General features: G+C 43.4%; 1 protein-coding gene across 2 annotated transcripts in view; it reads right to left on the bottom strand.

Annotated features, from left to right (window-relative positions):
• Window positions 1-20751, bottom strand: part of LOC147672551 (NTPase KAP family P-loop domain-containing protein 1-like) — a 112315-nt gene that overhangs the window by 58251 nt on the left and 33313 nt on the right. For both annotated transcript variants that reach the window (XM_086947971.1, XM_086947972.1), the window contains exon 2: window positions 10003-10105. In XM_086947971.1, the coding sequence (XP_086804097.1) occupies window positions 10003-10015 (13 nt within the window). In that variant the 5' untranslated portion in view covers window positions 10016-10105. The remainder of the gene's footprint in view (window positions 1-10002; window positions 10106-20751) is intronic.

The following is a 20751-nucleotide window of genomic DNA, read 5'->3' as shown; positions in this document are numbered from 1 at the left end:
CACTTTGAAGTCTGTTGTACCGTCAGTGTAACATCTGCAGCCAAGTGTCCCTAAGGGAAAGGATATATTTACCAGGCTTTCAGCAAAATCAAATTACATATATACTAGCACAAGTCCACAATAAACAATACGGACAGGTGATGTAGTCTGGCAGGGCATTGTTTAGAACTTGTACATTCACCTTTATCAGAGAAGACAGCAAAACAGTACTTTTACTACAGAGTACATTTTGGTGGTTCCAATTTTGTTTACTATGTGCTAAATGTAGCTTACAGGTTTGGACATGTGTTGGACAAAAACTTGTTGAAATATCTTATTAAATCCGGTTAGAAATGCAGATTAAGATCTGTTTCAGATCTCTTTAAACTGTGGAATTCTCTGTGAATTAAATATTACCATGGAAATGTGATTACATATTCGGTAGTAATTTAGTAAACCAAAAAAGAAAGAAACTGGGCGTAGCAGAACTCAGGTGTAATGCGAGCAGCTAACATCAACTTTATAGAGGAGGCACGTTGTTTCTTATGAACTTTTATAGATTTGTTGTTTGAGAGAACATATTTCTTGAGAGCTCATTACAGTTCCTTATTTCAATGATAAAATATTACCTCCTGATGAAGGGAACTCGTAGTTTCTGAATTGTGTAGAGTTTGAAAGAAAAACGTATTTGAAAGGAAATGTTTATTACAAGAATAGGATTTACGTTTAAAGGATTAAACGCAAATATAAAAGAACATAGTTCAAAAAGAGAATGTGCTCACTTTACTTCGGGGTGCCTAGTTGAGCCGGTATTAGTACTTAACGGGAAACAGTGTTGATGGAGCGAAGCACCTAACTGTTTGAAGCACCCCTTTAATCTGTCTGTTTCATCAATTCAATGAACAAAGGAAGCATAGATGGGAAGAATGAACATCTCTGGAGGACCCCCTCTCTATATCTGAACAATAGTTCCAGGAAGCAGACTGATGCTTGGCTGCACTTTTAGAGTACATCAGAATTATTTGGCAGAGCCTCTGAAATGCTTTCTAGTTGAATCAAATCTAGAAATCAAACACACGGGCAGCCCTGGTATTTTGTGTACCTGTTGATAAAACACTAGAGAATTATTGAACCTCCTTGTCCCTAGTGAGAAGGTCCAAGAAAGGCTTAGGTGGGTATGTAATGTCTTGTATGGTCCTTGGGTGTCAGGCAGGCTACCTAATAACTAAAATGTGAGACTACATTAATAAAGTTCGGCCCAGGGCTGTCAAGTATGGTCATAGTGGCCACGGCCACTACCACCCCAGACATTAGCACTGCTTTTCTGAAATATAAATGTCTTGTGTTTTTTAATCTGCACTTCTTAAAGCCGATGCGATTTATTTTCTAGAATGTCTATAAAGAATCAGTTAAGAACTTTACATAACCAAATGTTGGACTTCAACACACGGACCTGTGAAGAGTTTCTCCAGATCAGAACTGAAGTACAGCATCTATGCAAAGCCTGTTTGTGTCATCAGAACCCAAAATGCTGCCTCGGCGATGCTCAAGCACATGCCGGAGGCGGCAAAATCTTGCTTCTAGAAGGTTGTTATCATCTCAAGATGGGGCTGCTGTGAGAGTCAGTGCTCCAGGAGGCTACTGCTGCATCCCAACTCATCCACAAGCAAACGTAGTTAAGGGCACTCTTAACAAGGGAGACTTCCAGTATAAATGGGCCAGGAAGGAGATTAATCGTAGTATGATAAAGAGGCTTGAAGACGCTGTAGTAGGCACCTCTCTAGATACTGGTCATGGTAGAGAAGACATCTTAGGTAGATATCTCGCCTGCTCTGTGGTGGTCTAGGTTACATTTCACATCTTTTGAATGTGGTGGACAGTGGTTTTACCTCACTGTTGTGGATTCTGAATCTATCTGCTGCTTTCAGCACAGAGGACCTTAAGATCTTGTTGAATAGGTTAAAGGGGAGTAACTGGTGTGGCAAATGAGGCTCTGGTTGGTTTACATTTTCTATAGCCGACAGAATATTTCTCATAAAGCAGGGCAATGTTTTGGCACAAAAAAAAATATTGAATATGATTTTAGCGTCAGAGAATCCAACAGTACACTGCTTAACAAATGCGCATACATATCCTCATTTTTCACAGCCTCCTGCCGCTTGAAAGAAGTCTAGTAATTGTAAATGTTAATGCTCACAGTCCAATAATGGTTAATTGGGGGAGGAACAGTGCAAACAAGGTTATTATGATATCTTTAAGCAATCTATAATGCCTTCTGCTATTACAAACTGCTCAGTAAAAAGTGGAACTGTTCTCTTGCGGATTTTATGCTCATTGCCACTTACCAGAGAAGAGTAAGCGACTAGCAGTCTTCTCCTAATCGCTTCTGGTTCAGAACCAGTCCGGACACCAAGGTGCCAAAGCCCGTTGCTCCAAGGCATGGATTGTGCAGTCCATGCAATGCAGGAAAAGGGGTGTATGCAAACAGGGGGCACACCATGTGCCCCCGGCCTGCATCCCATGGCCCTGAGGCAGCAGAGAGCCCTTTAGGTCCCCCTTTGTTTCCTCCCTGCCAAAGTTTCATGATGTTCTCACTGCCATGAAAACTATGGTGGTGATGAAACTGCAAATATGCTTGGCGGTGCCGCAGCTACACCGCCAAGCATGTTGGAGTCCCTGACCGCTGCACCACCAGCAGGGATCGCGGATCCCTGGGGGTTGCGGGAGTCCTATGGCAGCCCAACCGCCTTAGTTATCATACTGTGGGTGGACCACCACCACATCACCACTACAAGTTAGGCGGTCCAATGGATTACCAAGCTCTCGTAATTAGGCCCATACTCTTCTACTTCTTGTGTATACTGTCAAGCCAGGTCTTAGGATGTATTTATTTGTCTACTATTGGTGATCCATTATTATCACATCATTTCTGGTCCCACTTTAGAATATAAATGTTCATACGTACCCACACTCTTCCATATGTTGGCTTCACTGAAGTTATGGAAGCAAATATCAACAGTGTCTCTAAAGTCACTAAGTATGGAAATAGATTTTAAAATATGTTTTCTCAAACAGTCCAATGCCGGATATATACAAATAAATTATAATAGTGCCACTTCCTCAGAGTTGCATAGTTGACCCTTAGCAGCAGGGATGACTTAAAAAATCTTCAGCACTTCAATATCACTTGAGGACAGTTATATCTAGAGTCCTGGTGTATCAATGCAACACATCTGAAGCGATGTTGTGTGTTGTTTTCCTTCCACCCTCATATATTTATTCACAGAATTCCGGAATTTCCGAGAATCTTTTTTTTTTTACAGACAGCGAAAAGATCTAACCACCATATCTAGGAGGCGCATTGTTTGTCTACATACATCTCTGTTTGTATATGCCGCCTGTAAGGTTTGAACATTACACAGTACACGCTGTACCTAAGTCCTGATTGATATATTTTTCTTCTCCCTTCTGAATGCCATATGCAAGTTCTGTTTTTGGTTCGTAGTTCATTAGTGCATCAATTGAAACCCTTTAGGGATTTATGCATTTGTGGAGAGCGTGCCAAAGAGCTGTTATCTGACAGTTTCTTCACTATTTTGGACCAACTGACCTTATCAACTAAGGGAATTTTCAAGCTCATTGTTCTTTTTTTATTTTTTATTTTTCATTTTTTTATTTTGAGTTTTATATATCACAAACTTGGCTCGAAGGCATCAGAGTACTTTGCACGGATTGCTGATAGAGGAGATATTACAAACGTGGGATGCATATAGTAATACAATATATAACAGGGACGAGATATACAGTGTGGGGATGCATAGGGGTCGTTTACAGGAGGTAAGAAGTGGGATGCATATAGTAATACAATATGTAAAAGGGGAGGAGGAATGGAGGTCCGATAGGGCAGTGTGTTCCACGGTCGGAAAGTGGGGCTGGGCAGGTTGATTTTAAATGAGGTGGGCGAGTTTAGGTGTTTGTTGACAAACGAAAAGTGTAGGTTTTAAGTATTTTTTTAAGATTCTTTTTTATTAAACAGTAATTCAGTCCACATTATATAATATATTTTTGTAGAAAGGATATGGCATTTTGTTGTGGGGAGGTACAACGTCCATGCATTAAAAAAAAGTATAGGCTTAGCACAGTGCACATAGGTGTAATTGTAGTTACATGCAAATATTATCTTTATCAATCACTATTCGGACCTTAGATCCCCCTGCCCCCAACCTTCCAGAACCGGACATTATGATCCCCTGTACTCGCCCCATTTGCCCCAAACGTTCTCACCTTTTCTAGGGCAGCCCGACTCCGATAAATCACCTGCCCTACCTGATGACACCAGTCCAAGTTGTTTTCCCATTCCTGAATGCTTGGTGGTCCGCTTGCACACCATGTCTTTGTGATGTTTCTTTAAGCCACACCGACCTCCAGTGTCAGCCAAACACTTGATTACTTGGGCCAAGTATCCTCCCCCGGTATGCAAAGTAGATGCCATCTGACCTCCATTGGGACCACAAGAACTGTTACTTTGGTCGTAATCTGTACCTCCCCTCCCCAGTAACACTGGATTACAGGACATTCCCAGAGGATAATGAAAAGAAGGAACCCACCATGCCACATCGCTAAGCACAGAGGGCCGTATCGTGCTGGCGCAGACGGTGTAATAGGGAGCGAGAATAATAGGATCTGTGTTGTATCCGAAGTTGAATTATATGGAAGCGGGCTCTTATGGCTATTTCTATGGAACTCTGAATTGCCTACACCCAATCATCATCCAAAATAAGGCCAATGTCCCATTCCATCCCCTTCCACAGGGAGATTGCCTTAGTCGGCATAGGATCTAGTAGCAAACGATCTTCAAGTGGGGTAAATTCCAACGATAGCTCCCCTTCTGGCATATGACGCCGCAATGCATGCCGCCACACATGCCTCCACTACAAGTATCTGTTTCATTCTGCTGGCCCCAATTTGCATTTCCTCTGCAGGTCATCAAAGGGCAGTAGCTTGCCCCTCCAAATGTCACCAAAATCGTAAATCACAATCAGTCTCCATTTCTGAAAGCCTTCCAGCTTTCCCACAGCCTGCATCAGCTAGCTGTCCCATAATGGAGTCCTGTCTGTCAGCCTGCCCTCCCAGCCCAGGTGTTTAGTGGCTTCTCTCCACGCCTTAACTAGCATCTGGGTTTATAGTGGCAGTGATTTCTCTATTTTTTTACTGTAGAAGAATGAGGGATAGCCTTGGCTCCTCATGGCTTCACGGTCTTCCAAGTAGACCAGGTCCTCTAAATCCCTGAACAAACACCCAGTCATTGACTACTGTCAACTGTGCAGCCCAATAATAGGTGCAGATATCTGGGATTGCCAACTTACTTTCAAACACTCACCTCTGCAACTTTCCGAGGGAGATCCGTGAGTTTCCCCCTTTCCACAAAAGGGTATGTAATTTTCTGTTTACCCAGCATGTGGTCAGGTGGTACCTTGTATAAGGGTGTTGGAGGACATATGACAGACGGGGGAGGGCCATCATCTTAAACATCACTGCCCTTCCCATCAGGGACACCCGCAGTGCCCTCCATAGCGCCACGACTTTCCTCAGACGTTCCAGTTGAGGAAGCCGTTTTTTTTGCAGAAGGTCCCCTGCGTCTCTTGTCAAATAGATGCCTAAATACTGGAAACCATGTGTTTCCACCAGGGTCGCGCATGTAGATAGCAGGACTGGCCGTCCCCCTGTCAGTGGGAAAATTTGAGACTTGTACCAGTTAATCTGGTAGCCAGAGTAACTCTAAAAGAGTTGGAAGATGTGTTGAAGTTGCCTACCGTCAAACACTGTTGTTTTGTGTACAAAAGGATGTTATCGGGATACAAGGACATCTGTTCCTCCCCTACACCATACCCCCGGAATGCCCATACAAGAGGGTACTGTTGGATTCAGGCCACCAGTGGTTCCAGTGCCAGGGCGAAGATCATCAGGGATAGGGGGCAGTCCTGCCTACTGCCCTTGCGAAGAGGAAAGGAGCAAGACAGTACACCATTGAATCGCACCCTCAATAGAGGATCTTGATACAGAAGTCTAATCCTGGAGCAAAACTTAGGGCATAGTCTGGACAGTGCTTCAAATAACTATGGCTAATCTATACTGTCAAAGGCTGTTCATGCATCCAGGGTGAGTAGAATGGCAGCTTTGACCTGAGGATCTGCCGTCTTATGTAGCACCCCATAGAGGTTCCTCAGATTAAGTCTGGTGCCCCTATGTTGAATAAATCCGGATTGGCCTGCATGGACCATCTTGGTTATCACAGTCACAAGTCTGTTGGCCAAGGTCTTCACCAGGTGTGTGGGAGTGATCATATCCTCTCTATCCAGATAGAAGTCTAGGCGCTGAGTTGAGTGTGGACTTAATTGGCAGAAGGTGGATTTTTGGGTACCAGTGATCGTTGCATTGCCGTAATCTGACTCAGAGAGGACAAAGCATTATATTACAGTCTTCAAGGGGAATAAATGGTTTGATTTTTTAATGTGTTTTAGCTTGTGGAAGGTGCTTTTTGCTGAGGCATTGATATGGTCTTTCATATAGATAGTTTACAGTTCAGTGCAGGTAGGTTGTCCAGCCAGTTTCTTTTTGGCTGGATGAGTAGGAGTTCCAATTTTTTGGGGGTTGAGTTTTATGTTTATTGTTGGTGAGTCGGGTTTGTATCAAGGAGAAGCAGTTGCTAAGGCGTTGGATGTCTCTAGCTGACGTGATTTTGATGTAGATTTGGGTGTCAACTGCATAAAGATGGTAGGCAATCCTGGCTTGTCCAGGATCATTGCAAGGGGTTCCATATGGAGGTTGAGCAAGGCGGGTATAGGATTGAGCCTTGGAGGACTCCTTGTTTGACTAATGCAGCTGTAGATGTGGAATTATTTACTTTGATTAGATGTGATCTATCGTTCAAGTATGATGCAAACCATTGTAGGATGGTACGGCTGATGCCAGCTCATTTTAAGAGGATGTTTAGAAGAATGTTGTGGTTGATAGTATCAAAGGCCAAGGAGAGGTCCAGGATGATTGGGAGGCAGGCATCACCATCGTAGAGGGATCTATGTAGGTCACCAGTGATGTTCAAGATTGCAGTCTTTGTACAGCAGCCTTTCCCAAATCTGGTTTGAAATGTGTCATGTTAGTTGAATTTATCAATGAGGTTGTTTAAATGAGAGAGGACACATTTAAAATAGTTTTGACAAGTAGAGGGAGGTTGGTTGTAGGTCTGTAGTTACTGAGATAGTTAGGATCGGCTTCAGACTTTTTGATGGGGGGGGTGATTTAGCTGAGTTTGAGAGAGGCTGGCATGTGGTTGCTGGATAAGGAGGAGTTGATGTTATGTTAAAAAGTTTTGTAAGCGCTCACCCACCCCATAGGGTGTCATGGTATTAGCTGAGTGAAAACAAAGAATGAAGATGGCAGTTATCCATGAGAGAAGTGCCAAGTCTTTAAGGCCATTCTAAACGCCAAAAGATTGGCAAGAGACTTGGAATATAAAGGGATAAATTGATGATTTTCGTCCAGGTTGGTGAGATGATGTGTCTGAAAAAGGAGGGGAGAGTGTCAGAAAGGTGGGAGGTCGGCTTCATGCATGACAATATGTAAAGGACTTCCTTTTCAGAGATAATTTAAAACTTGGACCAGGTTGCGTTATTTTTTAGATGTAGGTGATTGATGGTAGTGTTCTTTTGAAAGATATTAACCAATTGTGTATCTATCTAGTTATGAAGGCAAGCATTCGTGATCTAAGACAATTTAATGCTTGTCAGTGTCTCAGTGCCCCAAGACTGCTCATAATCTTTGCTTTGAAATGCTGATTAGTTAGTGTCCAACTTGTTGGATCAAAAGTCTTAGTAAAATGGACACTTGCAGCTATTTCGAAATTCCTCAGTTGCATGAAATAATTCCCATGAAACAAACATATAATCTAACACTGCACTTTAAAAAGTGATGTATTGTTGAAGTGTGCCAGAATATCTTTGGGATAAAGCTCATTCAGCGTCTGAACCCGCGTTCTACAGAATGCATCAAGTAGGGATGACCTAATGTTTTCCCTCCTCAGTTCCGGGCCTTTAGTGAGGGATATGTCATCTGTCTGAGTCCAATCTACCTGTTCCACAACCCAAAACAGATTGATATTGATGGTAGCTCTCGCTCACACTGCCTGCAGAGCTTGAGTTCAGGTGGAGCTCGAGTGCCCCAGACTCTCTCTCACTCCCTTCCTTGTGTGTGAAAATGTTGCGCATGCGCGGAGGGGAGGTGGACCATAGAGAGCGAGGCTGAGCTAGGGCAGCCATGACCAATCACTGCACGGCTTCACAATAAAGCAATGCAGTGATTGGTCAATATGCCCCCCCATGCTCCTGGACATGCCCAGTCACAGAGTTCTCTGCCAGACACGCTAAAGCACTAAAGCAGCCAATCCAGGTGCTGCTAAAGCGGCGCTTGGATTGGCCTGGGCAGGAGAACTCGACGTTCCTAAGGAGGCCGAAGAGCTGCGGCTTCGACCCACCCCCTCCTCCTCCATTGTACAGGCGCGAGTGGCAAGAACCTGAAGGCTGCGCATGTCAGATGGCCGGGGAAAGGCACCCGGCCAACCCGACATGTGCATTATTGAATCACTGGCTCAAGGAATGCCTGAGTCTTATTGAAAGTTGCTCCTAACCCCACCCCCTAAATGACGTGAGAGACGTCAGTAATGCCAGCAGCTGAGTGAGACAGCTGACTGTTGCCATGACGGCGCCGCGGGCTTAAATACCTTTATTCCATGAAGTAAGTACTGGACCCTTGGGGCAAAATAATCAGTGTGGCGATGCCCCAATGCCCACACGAAGGAACCGCCATCACAGACATGGTGGTCTGCTGATCTCAGCAGGCCACCATCCCGGTGATTTTTGTGATTCATAGCGGGTTGCAAATTGTGACCTACCTCATTAATATTCATGAGGTAGGTCATTTGCGACCCCTTAGGAATCACAGAATGTGTCCTGCAAACTTTCATGCATGTCGTTTTGCAATTCCCTAATTGCGAATCGCAAAGATTCTCAATTAGGAAATCACAAAACACTTTTTTGATGCATCTGGCCCTTAATCTCTGGACCTACTTTATACGTTCCGAGTTAAGCACATTACCACAAAGCAATAGTGAGATTCATATATTCACATTAAAAATGTTCAGGGTTTGACCATTGTCTTTCGGTTTCTGTGAGTTTGCTCTCAGACAGCACTGTGTTCTTCGATACTACTGGAATATATGAGTCATGATTCACTTATCACATTCTGCAACCCTGGCGGTGTTTTGAAGCCCCTCAATTTCCACTAGAATTGAGGCTGGCAAATTTTAATTGGTCTAGGCTTATGTGTGTAAAGAATATCAGGTTATGTCAATTCTGGGTTGCTCTCAGTTTAGTAATGGCCACTAAGTAGTAGCCTGACATGGGATCCAGTTTGTAAAAGAAACTGGACTCTATAATGTCTACAAATATTTCTTCCAGTGTAGGTGTGGGGGTGGTGCTCTTGTTTAAGCACATACATGACCACACATATGGTGGATGTATCTGCTTGCAAAAAAGACAATTGGTAAGTCCTAGGGGCTCACACGTTTGATTTTCCAGAGATCCATCCGCAGTGCTACTGTTCTCAGAATAAAATCAAGACAGATTGAAGTCTTCAAAATATGTTTTACTGGAAAGCAGGTGCTCTTGAAAGGCGCCACATGATGTCAGGTATTGTCAGATCCTTGCTCACTTGCGCTACTGAGGCACATCACTCAGTGCTCCACTGAGGTTCAGAACCGACCGATCTCTTAAGGGACATCAATAGTTGCTTCACTGCTATGCAGTGCCCTGTGCACCCAGATATACATCATGACTTTATACCCAACGCTGCATACCATCCTGTGCCTTCTGCTGCACAACACAGTTGTCAATTCATATAGATGACTGCATTTTGGTGCATTGGAACATGGCACATTGGTCTTGAGTTTTTTTTTCAATGGACCCTTACCTGGGAGGGACATTCTGGTCAGCGGTCCTCCGAAGGGACTGGATCGCTTCCAGTCTATGCGTTGTCGATTCCAGATCTGCAGGTGCTTTCTTCTACTTTTAAGCTTAAAACAAGATCCCACAAAGATTAAAGTGAGGACTTTAGACAAATGAGTACAAACAGCTGCATTAACATTATGCAGAAGGGGAACCCCTAAAATCTTACACCACAAAAACACTTCAAAAGCACAACCATTGAGTGGGTAGATCGGGGACGGTGTTAAACCTCCCTTTTATGAGTCAATGTGTCCCAAGATAAGGTACAAAAGAGAATATCTATAATACAGTCAAATAAGGAAGGACAGACTCAGTAAGTGGGTTCTGGCGAGGAATTAAAAAATATAGAAAGATTAATTACAAACATTCGAAAGGTACAATGCAGAAATGTTAAGTGCGGATGCTAAAAGTCATTAGCATGAAGGGTCTAAACAATAGGACAATACAGAATAACAAGCCACATCAAAAATATTCCAAGTCCCAAATGAGGTGCAAAATCAGGAAGAAATTGGACAGCATCCCTAACAGCATCGGAAATTCATCTGGCTCACCCCCACATTTTAGGATTTAATAGGAAATCTTCTCATAGACTAGTATTGAAAGTGCAGATTCATCATGGTGTAAACAAAAGAACACAATTTTGGCAAATCAGAGCATAGAAGTAGTGAGTGCCATATTGCTTAACTACCTAAGCACTATCCCACTCCATGAAAATGTATGCAGCCCCCTCTATGCTAATGTCATCCGGAGATGGCAGAACAAACTAGTTACAAAACAACAGTGAACTATTGTGGATGAATGCAATAGAGTGAGCAGGTGGAAGAAACATTGAAAGTTGAAACATTTCTGAGTTCATGATAAAAATCTTCTTCGAGAACGTCATGACTTGCATGAATAAGTGCAACAAAAATAATACACTGTGAATGTGCAGGTTGAGACATGCATTATAAACAATATAGGGTTAAAGCCTAGCTGAGGCCTAATTAAACATAATTCAGATAATTGCACTTTAACAGGTCATATCAACATTGTTTCAAAGGCAATCACATCAAATACGTGTACACATGTACATTTGAGTATAGATTCACATTCTGCATGCTGTTATTAATGCACAAATATTAATACACATACATTTTTACCACAGAGCAGTGGACAATTGTTGAACTTGACCCTCTCTGCAGGTTCACCCTCAAACAGTTTGCCTTCTTTTGCTGGCCTTAGGACTGTGTGCACTGTATCACTACTCACCAGTGCTAAAGTGCTTGTGCTCACTTCCTTATGAGTGGTAAAGTTGTCTTACACCTGATTGGCATATTTAATTTACTTATAATGGTATACCATATATCCAGGGCCAGGACACTAAATGCTTCTAGTGGGCCTGTAACACTTATTGTGCCACCCATTGAAGTAGTTTCCAAAAAATCTGTGTATGAAGCTGCTAATTTGACCTGGCTAAACAAACCCCTTGCCAGGCCTCAAACTCACTTTCTCTCTCTCTCTCTCTCTCTCTCTCTCTGTCTCTCTCTCTCTCTCTCTCTCTCTCTCTCTCACTCTCTCTCTCTCTGTCTCTCTCACTCTTTCTCTCTCTCTCTATATATATATATATATTAAAGAAGTTCCCCGTTGTTGCAGCCACACGGTGGTGAGCCATGTTTTCCAGCACACACAGTCAAAGACCAGACATGGGACAGTCGACACAAAATAGAGGCACACTCGAGTACGTGAGTAATTTTCTTTTTATTTGTGTAGAGCCCCCATCAGCGCTGACAGATGCGTTTCGCCACTCTGGCTTTGTCAATGTCAGTTTCTTTTACAAAGTACCACCATTTTTAAGTGAAAAAAGTGCAGTAGAAAATGGTAAACATAAAAGACAGCTCAATACATGCATAATGCTTTGTTTTTCTTGTCGGCCATTTTAAATTTCTATGCAGCGGTATTTTAAAGAATGATAATCATTTTACTCAGCCTATAAGTTTTATGGAACATGGTGTCTTAATTCCAAAATCTTATCGATATTCACATCTTTCATAAATAAGAAGATCATGAAACATAATGGACAAAAATTGTATGTAAACAATTTTTAAAAGAAAAAGCAAATATTGTGGGTGACATATAGGAAGCCCTATAAATAGCTTTTTTTGCTTCAAAGTGTTTGGAATTACAACTATTACACCAAACAATTCAGCCCTGAATTGGCATTATTTATCCAAAACAAGAGGATCTCCAGTTAGAAAGGAGAAACCTATATAGATGTTGGCTGGATGGGTCATCTTTGCAGGATGGCAGGATAGGGGGGTGGAGCTGTGCTAAGTCCCACTTACACTTCATAAATCAAATTAAACCTGAATCTTTCTAAATTGTGTAACCCCGCATGTCATAACCACTCTTTCCTCCCTTCTTGCACCTACTGTTACATCTTTATGTAAACAATCCCTGACTTTAGCGGCTGTACCGCAAGCATGGAAAGCTGTAGACTCACGTAATCTATCTTTGGATGCTGAAAATCCAGCTATGCTGGTTCTTGTTGGCTTGTCACTGCCGTTTGATACTGAGTCTTATTGATACCCGCCAACTACGATCTTCCAATCAAGCCCTCGCCGCAATTCCGCGCATCCACAGATCCACCATGGGGGGAAGATCCTTCTCCTACTTAGCGGCCAAGACCTGGAATTCTCTCCCCACCCACCTTCACCTTACTCAGAACCACCTCTCCTTCAAAAAGCAACTAAAAACTTGGATATTCGATAAGTAAATGCACCCACCTCCCCAAGCGCCTTGAGACCCTCTGGGTGAGTAGTGCGCTATATAAATTTCTGAACTTGAACTTGAACTTGAACTGGGCAAGGGAGTTCCTCAGGGCTCTGCATTGAGCCCTACGCTCTTCAACATCTAAGTCACTCCCCTTGCCCAGCTGTCAAGTCCTGTGGTTTCAAAATACTTTCCAATGCAGACGATACCCAACTAGTCAAATCCTTTGGGCATGACATTGAGAATGTTACATATTGATTGATCGCCTACATGAGAAAAACTGCCACTTGGATATCCCTTAACTGTCTTCAGTTGAATGGGGATAAAACAGAGGGGTATATGTAAAAGCCCCGTTTGTCACTGGAACGTCACTTTTTAGCATGGCTTATCGCTGCCTTATAAATAAGGCCACCTTTCACTCTATGCTTAGCATGAAAGGGGAGGGCAATGGGTGTTGCTGGGGGCGTTCCACTGCAACACTCATTGATTCTGACGCTGCATCCTATTTACAAGGAAGGCGTAAATAGGAGGCAGCGCCAGATTCAGGACCAGGGAAAACCTGATCTTACCCTGGCGCAACAAGGAGAAATGTTTCATTACTTCTCATTTTTGCTGTTTTCATGTGTGATGCATTGTGAAACACACATAAGAACAGACAAAAGGCCAATGATTGTTTATGTAGAGAAAGGTCCCCCTTCCTGCACATATACAATCTTTTTTAAAAATGCTGTTTTGCAACTTATGTGTGTGCTGCATTAAGCAGCACACATAGAAGTTACAAAGCTGCATTTAAAGAATGTTTATGTGCAGGAATTGGGGCCTTCCTGTCAATAAAAAATCAACACAGACACCCTTGCGCTATGGTACAAGGATGCCTACGTTGGCGCTAGGCTGCTAAATTTTGTGCCAGCTCCAGGGGAAATGCGGGACTGAACCATATTCTTGTTAATATGGTGCAGCCATGCGTTTCAGAGGTGGCGGACCGTGTCATTAAGCCATGGAGGCTAACGACACACTCCGCCACTTCTTTGTACATATGCCCCTGAGATCCTTCTGTTTGCCAAGGCTCAGCTCCACTGGACAGATGAATGGTGGCCTGCTGAGCTTGGCCCTGCTCTTTCTCCCACAAGCATAGCCACAAACCTGGGTATACTGCTCGATAATAGGTTATCAATGAAAGATCAGGTTATGTCCACCTGACTCATGTACTTCTGGTCAATGCGCTTGCTCAGGAGGACTTTTCAGTGGCTTCCACTAAGCTCTCGAAAAACTCTTATCCAAGCAGTGATACTGAGCTGCCTTTATTTTCGAAATGCTCTTGTTGTAGCATCTAACGGGTCCCTCCTTTCCAAAATGCAGGTGGTTCAAACACTGCAGCTCACCTGGTTAACAAATGCCACCAGGCACACCTTCAGTTCCATTACCTACAGGCCTTCACTGGCTCCCCATAAGGAAAAGAGCATGGTTTAAAATACTTTGCCTGACTCCTAAAGCTTTGTCAAGCAATGGACCTAAATATTTGCAGGACAAACACATTCGCTACCTTCCAAGCAGAAATCTTAGATCTAAGAATTAACTTCTTGTATGCCCCCAGCATATTTGAAAATCTGAGTACGGTGGTGGAGCCTTCTCTTTTCTCACTCCCTACCACTGGATCAGGCTTCCCCTGCTCATTTGGGCATGTACTGAGTTACCTGGCTTTAAAACGCATCTCAAGACTTGACTGTTCTAATGGCTGCTTCTTCTTTTGTCTGTCACCTCAGTGCCGAGATGCCCCTTTGGGGGTGAGTTGTTGCGATATACCAAGAATTCATAACATAACAAGTAACATAACAAAAAAGCTGCCTCCGCCCACACACAAAGAACTTCACCCCAGCCTTTTCTGCCCCCAGACATCCTGGGACCAAGGCAGGGAGGAAGGAAATTCCAATACCATCAGTAGGAGGAAAACTCTAGATGTTTCTTCCACTTCAAAGCTGTCATCAGGTTTAAAATTAGAACCCTGAGACCCACACTGCAGTTTATTTCCTGGACCTGGGAAAGGACTCTCAGCAGACTACTCTGCTGCCTGTGGCCTGCTGAGTACTTCAGAGAACTGCCCTGCTGAACCAAAGGAATGCCCTACTGCTTGAGACCTGCTTTTCTGCATGAACAAATGACCATCAGAGTGACTCCAGGGGCCCTTTGGCTAACCTTTCTGTCCAGGGACAGAAAAAGCTCAAACAATCTCGAACATGCTCCTGTAACCAGCCTGAGTGAGTCCTTAGCCTCCAAGTGGAGCTTCTCTAGCCCTGGTACCCTGGAAGTGGTGCTAAAGATGCCTAGAGCCCAAATCCAAAATGTGGGACTTAGAAAATTTTCGCCACTACATTATTCTTCACAACAGCATATCCTGGTCAGTGGCTCCTCGCAGAAGGGATATCCAAACTCAAGGAGCCTTTGTTAGCTACAGCCTGCACTTTGTTCCGCTGGAGATTTTCTACTTTGAAAAGCGGGACTTAGTCTGAACTTAGAAAACCTCTCTACAACTTCATCCAGCAGCTCTTTGATGACAACGCCTCCTTTTTGGACACTGCCAGCGGCCTTGCAGGGCTGAACTTTACCTTCTCAGACATTTTTCTCAAAAATCCCCTCAAGTCTGAAGGTAAGCAGAGACTTGCCCGAAACCACTTAGGGCCTGATTCCGATGCGGTTAAGATTGCATCCTAATGGTATTTGCTCCTTCCAAATAGGATCAGGAACGTGTTTTCCCGACCTAGGGCCCAATTATGATGCGGTTAGGAACATATGCTCCTATTGAAGTCAATGGGAGTCCAACCAAATCGTATCTGGAAGCATCATGAGGGATCGTTTTCGGTCGGTCAGACTCTCCCGATCCGAGTGGGTTGGAAACCATTTCCAAACCATTTCGGTCTGGAAGCTTTCCAACCCGTATCAGAATTGGCCCCTTAGTGTATCCGTACCACGCTCCGTCACAGTTGGGTATAACTTTCAACTTTGACCCAACCTTGTGTGACTAGAAGCCCAGGGTTGGCGCTCACATTTTTAGTGTGCTATTTTTTACTTTAAACTTTAAAAAATGATAACTCCGGTTCTACTGATTGGAGTTTTGTCATTTTGGTGTCAAATAATTTATTAAAATGTACTTTATTTTTCGAAACTGGTGCAGGATTTTCCTTTATTACTGTATTACTTTATCTGTTGTATTTTCACATTATTGCTGTTTAAGTGCTGCACAAATACTTTACACATCGCCTCTAAGTTAAACCTGGCTACTTCTGTGCCAAACTACTGGAGAATTAAGCACAGGTTAGTTAGGACGTTTTGTGGTTTACTCTGACAAGGATTGTGGCTGTTGCTTGAGAAGAGCTCACATCCCCTCAACCACCAACCCAATTTTTCACACCTACAACGGATGTATGACGGTACAACGCGTACCGTTACAACGCGTCCCTTTACAACGCAGTTTTAACAACGCAAGTCGTTAGAACGGGGGGGGCGCTGATAGTGAATAGTTTAATTTACTATTCCAACACCAGTCCCCATGGATAGTAGGGAAGGTGTTGGATAGTAAATTAAACTATCCCCTATCCTAGAGCGCTCTCCAGCAAAAGTCGTTGTAACGACTTTCGTTGTTAAAGCTGCGTCGTAACGGTACTGCGTTGTACCAGTTCCGTTGTAAAGGATGTTTCTCCCTACAACCATGTAGGGAATGTGTGCTAATTCCCCCGGGTACATTTTCAGCCATACACAATACTTGAGGTCAATTGCATCCAAAACCCTGGTCAGCATTTCACGCCAAGATGCCTGACAGTGACTTCTCAGAGTGCTTTCAGAGTGATGTTGTTGTTTTGGGTGCTTTAGTTCACAAGCAATGCGGATCTGGGATACAAAAACAGGATATGTTAACTAAATAAATGACCTACCTTAATGAAAGAACTACCTAATGTGAGCCTGTGTGGAAGTCCTGCACCAAACTGAATTTCTGATGGCAGCATGCAGGGTATAGTGTTATTTGTCCAGCACAATATGCCACAACACCAGAGCAGTTTCAGGCTTTCTTGCTGGTTGAACACATCGAAAATAGCCAGGTCGATTATTTCCATTTTTGGGAGCCCGCCCTCCATATTAAATACACAATGGAGATGTAGCATTCCAGGTGCAGGCCTATTAAAATAAGATAAGATCTACCCTAGAAACCATTGCTGCCCCCAATAACAGGCGCTTACTCCAGAAAAATAAAGGCTGGCAGCAATATTCTGACAAGGGCTAATGTTACTGTTGTTATATCTTTCTCCTCCTCCTTTATTCTCTGATCTTTGCCCTTCTCTCTCTTGCTCTTAGTCAAAGTTCCATGATAAATAAGTCTGTGTACCCAAAAATTAGAGCTGGTGCCCACCTGGAACGCTTGGCACGAACTAGTTACTATATCTTATCTCTGATAGTTCAGACATTTAGGGGCACATTAGGATGGCGGGTGGACTTGTCCACCTGCCATCCCGACCCAAAAGACGATCGCCCGCCATAAGGGCAGGGGTCCCGTGGGGCACATTAGGATGCGCCCGCCACAGTGGCTGGTGCATCCAGCATTCTTGACATTGTGGCGGGCGGTGCAGTCAGCTCTGCCCGCCACAATGCCAGGAAGGCATGTTGTGCACTTCCATGCACAACATGGCAGGCACCGCGTGGTGCCTGCCATGTTGTGCATGGAACTGCTGGCGGGGGTACCATAGGTACCCTCCATGTGTACCCCCCAGAATCCCTGGGTGCCCGCTACGGACCCCCAATGTTAAGAACCGCCTTCCTTTTTGTGGCGGAAGGCACATCCCAGCCTGCATAGTAATATGGGTGGTGGTGTCTACCTGACAACGCCACCATATAAACTGCTTTTCCACCCGGTAGGCAATCGGGAGGATTGTCTACCGATGGAAAACCGGCAGACGGTCTTCCAGTCTACCGGGATCCCCCTGCCATGGTAATGTGGCGGGGGGGAATTAGAGGCGGGAGGTGGTTTTTGGCGGGCGGACCGCCACACGGGGGGTGGCGATCCGCCCGTTATCATAATTGGGCTCCTAAGGGTCTTGTTTTAGAGTTTGGCAGACATAACACATTGTCACTTATATGGGGGAGTACCATGTCCATCAAACTGTTAGAGGAGGCAAGATTGTTATCTTTTTGACAGCAGTACCTCTGTTGACTCCCCAAGTGGAAACCTTAGACTGGGTATATCAGACCGTCAGCCTGTCAGATGTACATTTTATTCCTGTTTGTGAACACCAGGAAATGCCAGGAAAACTCCAAGAGTGTCTTACAAAAACAAACCCACATTTTTTTTTTTTTGTAAATCAAAAAAGTTTGCTAATTCGCACTTGAAACATGGTGGCTGCTTAGCAAACTTTTGCTGACTTCAGATGAGCTGCTGTTGTGGCGTCTCATCTGAAGGTATTTCTGGCAGGCAGGTGGAAATTCTAAATATGGTAGGGTTTAGTCCACCAGATCAACAAAGGTTATTACCTCTGCCTCTCAAGCCGACGACTGGCTACTTGCCACATTTTAAATGATACCCTTAATTCTGTCAATATAGCACTTTACAGAGCTCTACTGATACTGCAGTGATTACCTAGCTCTGCCAGCTTACCAATACAAACAGTGAAGCTAATCTTTTGACTTGGACAGCAACAGTCATGAAAGGACAGAGTCACGACAATTGCCCAATGTGGTTATAAAACTTTAAGGCAGTTTGAGAAAATACATGCAGATAAAATGTAATAAATTACTGAATGGTATTCCTGCTGGCTACAAGCACCTGTGTGTCACACAGCTTCATCATACCAGAACAGCGCCTCTTTCAGCTACACAGCGCCTTGAAGCAGTAAAGGTATCAAGGCTGGTCTTTCGAGGGCTGCTCTTAGCTCCCACTCTAGCACAATTGGTGAACTGGGTATTAATCATTTATCGGGCTTTTTCTGCCTTTTGCTACGTTTTAACATAAAACTCATCAATTCAGTCTCTACTTTTGAATAAAACATTACTTGTAATCTCTCATTAAGCCTCCTCTCCTTTATTATGTTTACTTTCATTTGAACATTCTCTTATCTTTGTCAAATTCCAGCTCCTCACTTGCTTTCTCCTTCCTGCTCAGTTGGTACTTCCCATATTTTAGTCATGGACAAAGATTCACCAAAATGGTTGAGTAGTGATATCATGCTCCTTTTACCTCCCTGTAATATCAGAGTTTTGACCCCTTGCCCCTCCACAGTCAGCTGTTTGTATGAGTAAAGGGTTGGAGAAATAGCACGGGAGGGAACCCTGTGTTTTGTCTGTCCCTGCCATTCTTACTTTTTAGTCAAAGGTCGGAAAGACATGTAAGATGAAGTGTTGTGTAAATAAACAATGGAAGATTCCTTTATGGTTCCTGATCGACTCCGTAGACCTGTGACGTAAGCTTTGCAGGGCAATGAAGTAAATGCAGGTTTATAACGTTGAGTTCTTGCTTACACATTGAAGAATAAAGATGTGTATAACTACTCTCTGTGTGTGGCATAGTCATTAGCGAGTGCCTAGACTGGGTAAGATGTTATAACTGGCGGCAAATTTGATATTGCCAAAAAACAGAATTTGTCAATAGATGGGCTACTTGGATAGAGAATTTTAAGGATTTCACAGACACAAACAATGGAATAGATGACAAAAAGATGATGAAGTATCTGAAGAACATGGCTGGTGAAGGTGTAAAAGAAGCCATAAAAAAGATAACACAGGATGGTGAAGTGACATACAATCACATCAAAGTGGCCTTGAATGTCTAGTTCAATCCAGTGGCAAATGTATATTACGAACAACACATCTTCAGTCAAGAATGCCAGAGAGAAGGTGACACCATTGATGAATGTGTTTAGAGACTGAATCTCCTCATAAAGCACTGGAAGTTCAGTGAATTAAAGGATGAGCAAGCTACACCCCTCAGAGAGATAGATGGATGCTAGTCAGATTCCTTTTGACAATGAATACTGAAGAAAACTCTGAGATTATAGCAAGTCCTTACAGCTGCTAGAGCTCAAGAGTGTGCTAATTGACAAGTGGCTGACATGGAGGCCGGAGGTGCCCAAAGTGCACCAGTCATGAACATGAAAAGTAAGTAAAAGCCTAAACATGAGGAACACAAAGCAATGTCCTACAGAAAAAGAAAATGTGCTTCTGATGTGGATTGTTGTTTGTACATGATGGAAGATGTTCCACCATTGGACAGATTTGCAACGGCTGTGGCAAAGCGAACCATTTTGTGACAGTTAGCAAGGCGAAGGAAAAAGCAAGTATGTCACAGCTTGAAGACAAAATGGCCAACTTAGCTTTACATCAACAATGTTCGACGCGCTCCCACAACGCCAAGCGGTCACATATACTTAGACAAATCGACGTCAAACGAATTGGATCGTCATCAAAATCATTGTCCAAGAATTCTTCAGTCTCGGTTTCAAGTGAAGTGACATTGATAACTGTACAATGTCAATGTACCTCTTAGAGGCAAGAGCATGTGAAACAGGATACCAAAATCGTGCTGCAATCACGGATTTGCATGTTTAAAAAGGATAACTGATCATAACTGCAGTGTCTGAATTGTGAAATATATTTTGAGCTGCCCAATTTATAGAGTAATTGTCAGAAAATGCTGGTCATTCTGCGGGGTCTGATGAAATGCTTTTTACTCGAAGGGCAGAGCAGAATTTAACTGTATGACGACCACCTATTCTGCTCTGTGTTACCAAAGTGGAAGTATATTAAAGAAAATTGGGAATTTTTAAATACAAGAGATGCCACTTTAGTACAGCCACACTTTTATACGAGGTATCAAAAACAAGGAACAAAATCAAGGATCTTCTAGTACATAGCAAATTATGAATATCTCTAGTCAAACCCCCACTACAGAGCTGAGCCCTTTTTACTGCAGAAGGTGCAATGTCTGGCT

The sequence above is a fragment of the Lissotriton vulgaris genome, unplaced genomic scaffold (genome assembly GCF_964263255.1).
Source record: "Lissotriton vulgaris unplaced genomic scaffold, aLisVul1.2 SCAFFOLD_1104, whole genome shotgun sequence".
Taxonomy (NCBI): Eukaryota; Metazoa; Chordata; class Amphibia; order Caudata; family Salamandridae; genus Lissotriton; species Lissotriton vulgaris.
Note: the sequence above shows the minus strand (reverse complement) of the source record. Positions and strands in the feature narration are given on the sequence as shown.